The sequence below is a fragment of the Carex rostrata genome, chromosome 5 (assembly GCF_964058835.1).
Source record: "Carex rostrata chromosome 5, lpCarRost1.2, whole genome shotgun sequence".
Classification (NCBI taxonomy): Eukaryota; Viridiplantae; Streptophyta; class Magnoliopsida; order Poales; family Cyperaceae; genus Carex; species Carex rostrata.
The window spans coordinates 8,810,663-8,819,626 of NC_135922.1; the positions used below are offsets into that span (position 1 = coordinate 8,810,663).

Sequence of the window (8,964 nt, forward strand, 5' to 3'; positions counted from 1 at the left end):
AGCCGCAGCAGAGCACACAAAGATCGGGGAAAGAACCCAATGGCCAACAAATTCTATTTTCCGTTCCCCAGCACACATTAGATCTGGTAGGGAATCTAATTTTGAGCCCAAATTAGTTTCTATTGGCCCGTACTATCATGGACGAGAAAACCTCAAATGCATGGAAGATTTAAAACTCCACTGCATACCAGAAATTCTAGCGAAGAAGGCAGCTTGTGTAAGAAACCCTGCCAGACCTTCCGAAGCAGGCATTCCACTCCACCGTCGGTCCATCTATAATGTCCCTGTTAATCCATCTATTAAGGGTCCCCCAAGGGGCATTAATAATGTGCCGGTTGAGCCATTTATAAATTCGGGAGGGATAGCTCGTGCTTACTATCAACAAGAGTTCAACCTGAGTCCCGATAATTTTGTTCGGATGCTAGTTCTTGACAGTTGCTTTATTATCCGAATAATTCTCGCTCTCTTTCAACCGGTACAGGAGAGCATGGCATTCCTATATGTGGACGTTAAAGAGGTAAGATCTGACTTGCTTCTGTTGGAAAATCAAATTCCCCTGTTTTTTATCAAGGAGGTCTATGAATCATAGTAGGCAATATCGGCCGATACCGATCCGGATCGGCCGATACGTATCGGTATCGGCCGAGTCCGATCCGATACCGAGCCGATACTGATGGATTTTCTGTTTTTGGTCCGATTTATGCTGTTTTGGTCCGATTTATGCTGTTTTGGTCCAATACCCAACAGAGAGATAGAGAGAGCTGGTCAGCAGTCACATGGCGGGCACTGTTTTTTATATAGATTAGAAGATCAAAGCTGCGGGATTAAAATGACGGTTCAGATTTCTGCCCATTGTACAAGTCAGGGTACTCGGGAGGATACAGATCTTCTATAAGCATGGTATGAGTCACAATATCGGGTTTGTACCCTTTAGAAATCATTTCATGCAGCAACTCATTTGCCTTAATAATTTCACCTTTTTTGCACAAACCATCTATAAGAGTGCTATAAGTCACGACATCTAATGTTAATGAACTAACAATATCAAGCAAAGGTCAATCTTTTAAAAATATTAATGAACTAACAAGACGTCAAAATGTTAGTTCTTATGATGAGATGTCGAGTACATCAGGGTTTAGTGGGGGGTATAATCAGCCACCATATGCATATAGATATGAAGATGTTAACAATCCTTCATTTGGATCTACAATGTCTTCTTTTTTTAGTTCCGGACAACAATATCCCCATTTTTATTATAATACAGACGGCGATGAAGTGATCCAGCCAGCACGACATAGTTTCTGGCAGTAAAAGAATATGTTTATAGTTTTAATGCTTGTATTATATTGTATTAGTGGATTATTTGATTGTAATCATTTATCTAAACATAAATTATTGAAAAATTAATTTTTATCATTTTTTTCCTATTTTTTTAGTGTAAAACAAGCTTCTGGCAAAAAAGTCCGATTTTCCGATCCGAATCGGCCGATACCGGCCGATACGCCGATCCCGGATCGGTATCGGCCGGGGCCGATCCCGATCCCGATACCGATATTTCCTACTATGCTATGAATGGCTTTTCCCTCATATGTTTGAACAAAATTTCCCCCAATTTGAGGCTGTCCTTGAACCGTTTATATGCTTGGATATGCCATGGAGAATCAATCATGATGCCATGTCTAGCGAAGCAGTTCATTTGCTCGACCTTTATTGGAGATGCTCCTTGTCACCCAAAATGTATATGAAACTTTCTGAGCTGGAAAGAGATCTTTCTGAGGAGCCAACCAGCTGGGCAGAAATCCGCCTCTCAATTAATGCACCGATGGTGATAGCGAATGCAACAGAACTAGAAAAGATGGCAGCTATAAAATTTGAGAGATTTGATGATAAAGGTCATTTGGATGTTATTTTTTCCAATGGTATCATGCAGATGCCATGCCTGAAGATTGACTTGAGGCAGAAAACCTTATTAGTAAATCTCATTGCCTTTGAGAATTCCATCTTACCCAGCATGCGAATTTTTAGCAGCTACATGAAACTGATGGATGCACTCATCGATTCAAAAAAGGATGTGAAGTTACTTAAGAAATGTGGTGTTATCGATAACACACTGGGAAACAATGAGATGGTCGCTGCTTTCTTCAATGATATTGGTAAGTTTTGTTTTGTCGACTCCAATACAAATCATTTCCCCGGCTTGTATAAAGATGTGCAGGAATACTACGATTCAAGTTGAAACATGACTACTTCACTAGGCCTTGGACGTTAATCTCGGGGATCACAACTGTGAGCCTGCTACTTTATACTTGTACGCAGACACTTTACACAATCCTAGAATATTACGTCTCAAAAAAATAATTTGCTGTTAGTATCGATTATTTCAATTTTTGTAATCTTGTTTTATTAATTAGCCCGTAATATTGTTAATTTTATTTTTCTTTTTTCTTTATTCATTTTCTTTGGTTTGCTCTTGTATCCAAGTTTGTCCTGTAGCGAGATATTTGCTTCCTAATGTACCACAATTAATGATGTTTAGCATTTGGAGTTTAAATTGTCATTAACTAATGTTCTGTTGGCACTTTCCTCCCTCTCATTTGGCGTAAGCGTTGTTTCTATTGTACATATTTTGCTCGTTTTAGTTTTGAAGAAATCAATGATCTTTTAAAAATAAAAAGTTTGCCAATGAATAGCACTCAAATTATACTGCTTCTAAAACAAAGCTATGTAAATTTGACCAGAATCTGGCTCCAAAAATTAGGACGCGTGGTTCAGATCTAACTCAAATTTTGAGTTAATTTAGGGAGAGAGAAATTGATAACGTCATGACGGACACCAAATATTGCCTCTAGCTGGTCAATGGGTACGGTACAGGTCGGGTGGAGACATTTTCATACCCATATCTATTAAAATTGACTTTACTTATACCCTACCCATACCCATTAAAAATTTACCTTACCCTACCCTACCCTTACCCATTAATATTATTGAGTAACGAAACGGTAGCGGGTGATAACAGATAATACTAATATAATAATTAGTTTTATTATATTTTACAAGTTAAATATCAAAAACTCATTCATTTCATAATATGTAATTGTATTTTTAATAAAAAAATAAAAATGAATGTGCCATCAGTTCCAACTAAATTGTTTTTTATAAATGAAGAAAATTCAAAAATACGAATATATATATTTAAGTGGGTTGAAAATTAAATTTTATAGTTACCCTATAGGGTAACGGGTACGAAATAGTCATTATCCATACTCTTACCCATTTGATTAACGATTTTTTTTTTACCCATACTCATATCCAATAAGCTAATGAAAAAATAAAAATTACCCATATCCGTCTTATCGAATACGATATGGGTCAGGTAAATAGCCAAAAAGGTACCATTGACACCCCTACTTCTAGCTCATCCAGTGATTTATCTAGCGTCAAACTCAAAGGCAAATCGGACGGCTCACAAGGTTATAATAAATTTTGCAGTATGTAATGGCATAGCGACAAAGGGCTTTCTTTTTTTTTTTTCTTTTCTAAATGAGTTAATTAATAACTATGACATGATAATTATAGTTTAAATTATAGAGATTAATTTGAAATAAATTAGATTTCTTTTGAATAATAATTTTAGTAGCCTATTAAAGTATCTTCACTTCACCTCACTCCTAAAAAGTAATTGTCCATGTTAATTGACATAATAATTATAATTAAAATTAGAAGAATTTAGAAAAAAAAATAATAATTTAGTTATTTCTTTTTGGACAGCAGACCAATCAACTATATATTTCAAAGTAAAAGGAATTTAGCTTGTGACATCATCAGAATTATTTTATTAAGGTTAAAAAAAATATAAATTGCCTCAAAATGCTTCAAATTTCAGAATAAAAGGCGAAAGAATAGGCACTATTAATTTTGTTTTTGCTTTTTTTTTCTATGTATTAGTAAGTCTGTGCTCCCAATGCGCTAGTGTAAGCATTCTTACCGAATAAAATGGAGTGGTAGCACAGATGGCTATGAAAAAGTACTAGAACAGTTGGATACCCAAAGATTGAGAGTTCAAGGTCTTCTCACCACTTCGCAGCGTTTGCTAAGCTTTTAAAAAAAACTGTATATATATACACACACACATACACTAGGGTGTTCTTAAGCTCACCAAGTCTCATGATGAACTCAATTCTAAAACCCATCAAGCCAGCTTCAAATGACGAATCCGAACTGTTAAAACCCGCCTACCTTACGAGTGATGCATTACATATGAAAATTTTAAATATTCGAATTAATGTAGTATAAAGTCAAACGGTCAAAAAACGTTCAAAAAATATTCAAAAAATGAATGCATTAAAATTAATTTATTAACCTCAAAGAGAATCGGCTGCTTAAATGGATTTGTTAACTTCATTAAAATTAATTGACTGACTTAAGAGTTAGAAGTCAAGCATTCAAGTTACACAATTCTCTTAGCCTAGAGCTTTCCGGAGGCACACTCAGCGTTTGACCTACAACAAGAATGAGACACTTTTTGCAAGGATAAAAAAGTGATTTTTCGCAATGAAGTACCATCATTGTTCAGTTTTTTCTTTTTGCGATAGTACTTTTTGCGAGAGAGTACCGTCATAAATGCATTTTTTCCCTCGCAAAAAGTGTCTACTATGTTGTATTTTTTCTAATGTAGGCAATGATGCAAGGAATTTTTGTTAATTAAATTTGTCTACATTTTTTGGAGCGATACAATTAAGAACATATTTTTTAATTTTTGAGACAGAGTTATTACAACTTGAATTTCCAATTTTAGCTATATATTGTTTCGCTTTTTTTCCTTGTTAACCTAGTGGGTGGGCTGTAAACTGTCGGTGCTGGACGACGCAATGTCTAAGTCTAACCACATGGGGTCATTATTCTAGATGTACTCTTCACATCAGATTGCACTGAACATTTTCCATATTGCTATGGAGTAAGTATACATGACAGCATAATTTCTCAGAAGGGTGCCCCAAACCGAAAAAGTGGGTTGTTTATTTATGTGTCATAATCTATAAACTCATTTCGACCCTTCAACAGTACAATATTATGTTGGGTGAAATAAGTTATAAATGAACAAAAAGTAAAAAAAAGAGTGCATTGATACAGACATGTCTCAATCATCAAAATCTGACTGATGAACCATATGGATAAATACATTATAACACATAAATAAACAACCCACTTTTTCGGCTTGGGGCATCCTTCTGAGAAATTATGCTGTCATGTATACTTACTCCATAGCAATATGGAAAATGTTCAGTGCAATCTGATGTGAAGAGTACATCTAGAAGAATGACCCCATGTGGTTAGACTTAGACATTGCATCATCCAGCACCGACAGTTTACAGCCCACTCACTAGGTTAACAAGGAAAAAAAGCGAAACAATATATAGCTCAAATTGGAAATTCAAGTTGTAATAACTGTCTCAAACTGGTGCAGGCGATTCAGACTATTTTGTCCTCACCATCTTCTACCCTACCAATTAGATATTTGGGGCTGCCATTGACAGTCAAAAAACCGAGGAAGGTCGAGTTTCAACCGATGCTCTCAGCTATACAGGGTAAATTGGAGGGATGGGCATCCAACCTACTATCTTATGGGGGTAGAATTACACTGGTCAAGGTAGTTTTGTCAGCAATGCCTTTGCATTACATGCAGGCACTTAAAATACCAATTGGAGTGATGCAACATATAGACAGAATGAGGAGAAATTTTCTTTGGAAAGGAAATGGGATATGTAGGGGAATCAACTGCCTAGCTAACTGGGAGAGGGTGTGCACCCTGAAAACTAATGGAGGTCTGGGAGTTATCGATCTGGCTTGTCAAAATGATGCTCTATTGACAAAATGGATTTGGACAATGGAAAGCAACCAGACGGGTCTATGGGCTAACACCATAAGAAGATTGTATGGCATCACTACGGCAGAGCAATTAAGATTACCAGCACAAGATGCATCCTTTTTTATAAAAGATCTCGCTATAATGGTTCATTTCTACTCAATTTCGGTGGACAGGACTAGCTCTGAAATCTCTTGGAGGTGGACCGGCACTGGAAAATTCTCATGTGCAACAGCGTATACAACCATGCACGATCGGGGGCTAAGATCTCGGACACAGCGAAGGCTATGGAAAATTAAGGTCCCCATGAAGGTCAGGATTTTCATATGGCTCATGCTGGAGGATAAGATCCTGACACAGGAAGTTCTCGGTGTAAGAGGATGCATAGTGCAACCGGGTTGCCACCTGTGTGACTCCAGCGTGACGGAGTCAAGGGATCACCTAATGTGGGAGTGTCCCTTTGCAAGAAAATTTTGGAGAGGTTTGGGCGCTCACCATAACTTGATAATCGGGAGCGAGAGGGGTATCCTACAGGCTTGGATACGGGGACACTGTAACATGACACGGATGCAAAGGGCTCACTGGGATGTTATATGGGCGGCTGGAGCGTGGGCCCTATGGCGAGAGAGAAATAGAAGGCTATTCTCTAACAAAAGGAAATTAGTGCATGGTCTAATTGATGATACGGCTATGGAAATTATCCTTTGGGCAAGTTTTGTGCAATTATTGAGATATCACGGTAGTATTCTTGTAATTATTATATTAGCAGAATAAGAGTAACTTTAGGGCTTTGTATATAAAAACTTTTTCTTTATCAATGCATTTGTTGGCATATTTTTTGCCAACCATCAAAAAAAAAATAACTGTCTCAAAAATTAAAAAAAATGTTCTTAATTGTATCGCTCCAAAAAATGTAGACGAATTTAATGAACAAAAATTCCTTGCATCATTGCCAACGTTAGAGGAAATGGTAGGTCAAACGCTGAGTGTGCCTCCGGAAAGCTCTAGGCTAAGAGAATTGTGTAACTTGAATGCTTGACTTCTAACTCTTAGGTCAGTCAATTAATTTTGGATCTCCCTTGAAACCATATTAGGAAGAAAGCAATTCTAGTTAGTAATTAAGTATATATTCTTGATACTTTTAACTATATATAATCAGGTTTTCGTAAGATCTATCCTTCATCTGTTTATTTAATTTGTAGCCTTTTGTTTTTAATCCTTATATTTATCTATTTATTGGGCTTCCATTTATGCATTAATTACTTTTCTTGTTTTTAGTTACTGTCGGAATTATTTTGTGCAACTCAAAGGACAAGAGACCGACTCTACCAGACTTTAACATATTCATTGTATATGTTTCCTTATAGAATATGTGAACAAAAACGGAGAGAGATATAATTTAAATCAATATAAAAATATTTTTCAGTTTATGTTTACTATAAAATTAATTTAAACCAATGTAAAAAAGTTCTCAATAAAGCAATGGACACCTTGTCAAACCTTTATGGAGCACATATCTTCCAGGAAAACGATCTAACAAATAGGATGCTATTTGCAGATAGCCAGATACTAAACAAAAATTTTGGTGTAATTAATTGGATATTTTATACCTTCAGGTTTATTGTTCTAATAAAATTGACTGTTTGGTGCTATCTACCAATTGTGTGAACACCAAACAAAAGAATGCAACATCACAAAAGGCAGTCAGAAAAGGTAAACGACTTTCATAGAGTTGTATTGTCGCCTTCGTTCATTCATGGTTGGTACTCCCAGGGAGAAAGCACTTGTAAGAACTTGAGCACTATGAACTTGAGCACCGCGGTGTCGAAGAAGAGCCACACGATAGCCTGATTCTTCACTCCCAGCCATTTCTCCAACGAGAACTAAACACATGGATTTAAGTGGCATAGCGCATCCATAATTTCACAACAAGTGTAGTGATGAGTAACATTAGTGCCCCAATCCTCACCTTCACTCTGCAATCAATTAGCAAAACCATCTTGTGAAAAGCTAGAACAAGATAATGATGAGTAACATTAGTGCCCCGCCAGACAAATAGCTAGACACTTCTATTTTTCCATGGCTTCAGCATCAAGTGTGCTATGAAGCACCAATATAGGAGAAGAAATTGGACACGGCATATGTATGTGTGTGCGTGTGTGTGGTGGGTGGGTGGGTGTGTGTGTGTGTGTGTGTGTGTGTGTGTGTGTGGGGGGGGGGGGGGGGGGGGGGGGGGGGTTATGTGTGGGCATGTGTGCTAGAATAGCTGCCACCATATTCTTTTTGGTGTTCATATTAAAAAGCAAAAAGAAAAAAATTTGTAGTAATTTAAAAATATAAATATAAAATTTTCTTAAAAAACATTCTAAATGTTACCAAATCCTTTCATATTTGCCTAAATCAGCCATCCATGCTTTCGAGATAAATAGAGAAAGGAACAACTTCAGTTTTCTCCATCATCTTGCTCATTTATTTTGTCATTTTTTAGTCTGTATATTTCAACTTTTCTGTTAACTATATATTCCTATTTGTTGTTTGTATATTTCTACTTGCGGGATGTTAACTACTCTTTTAAAGTAATACAAATTTGATAAGTAATAATGAGAGGAATCTCGTAAGATGTGAGCTAAAATTTATGCTCTTTTGTTTCAACATGCTTACATTCTAATTGTGTTTCTTACCTAACTAGCATCATACCATATATATGAGCAGGGAAAAAACAGTTTTAATTTATTTTAATTCTAATATAAATTGAATTTCTTTTTAACTGTCTTACCAAACTAGTGTCATCCCATATATATGACTTTCAAAATGACTGTTTGAATTTCTAAATTTGAGATTGAGGAAAACTTTCTGTCGACCTAATTTCAATTTACAAAGCATCATAGCACATCTTTCTCTATTTTTTTTTTAAAGATTGACAGTGTCTGCCAATATGCTGCATAGCACACCTTTCCCTCTGTTGTTTTTTTGTTCCCTAAAACTGCATTTCACAACTCTCTCTCTCTCTCTTTTTGCAAATCTTGGCAGTTTACAATCAAAACATATAATGCTATTTTCTACAATCAGCATGAGCCATACATTTCTCTGCTTCACACCAA

The 8,964-nt window shown here is 36.2% G+C and overlaps 1 protein-coding gene across 1 annotated transcript; it reads left to right on the forward strand.

The window, feature by feature from the left end:
- Positions 1 to 1,675: 1,675 nt before the first annotated feature.
- LOC144553810 (putative UPF0481 protein At3g02645) lies at positions 1,676 to 2,236 on the forward strand. The gene has a single exon (XM_078302003.1). It carries the CDS (start codon positions 1,676 to 1,678, stop codon positions 2,234 to 2,236), a length of 561 nt encoding a protein of 186 aa, XP_078158129.1.
- Positions 2,237 to 8,964: the final 6,728 nt, after the last annotated feature.

Coding starts and splice junctions, on each gene's coding strand:
- LOC144553810 (XM_078302003.1), top strand. CDS start 1,676: ATGTCTAGCGAAGCAGTTCATTTGCTCGACCTTTATTGGAGATGCTCC.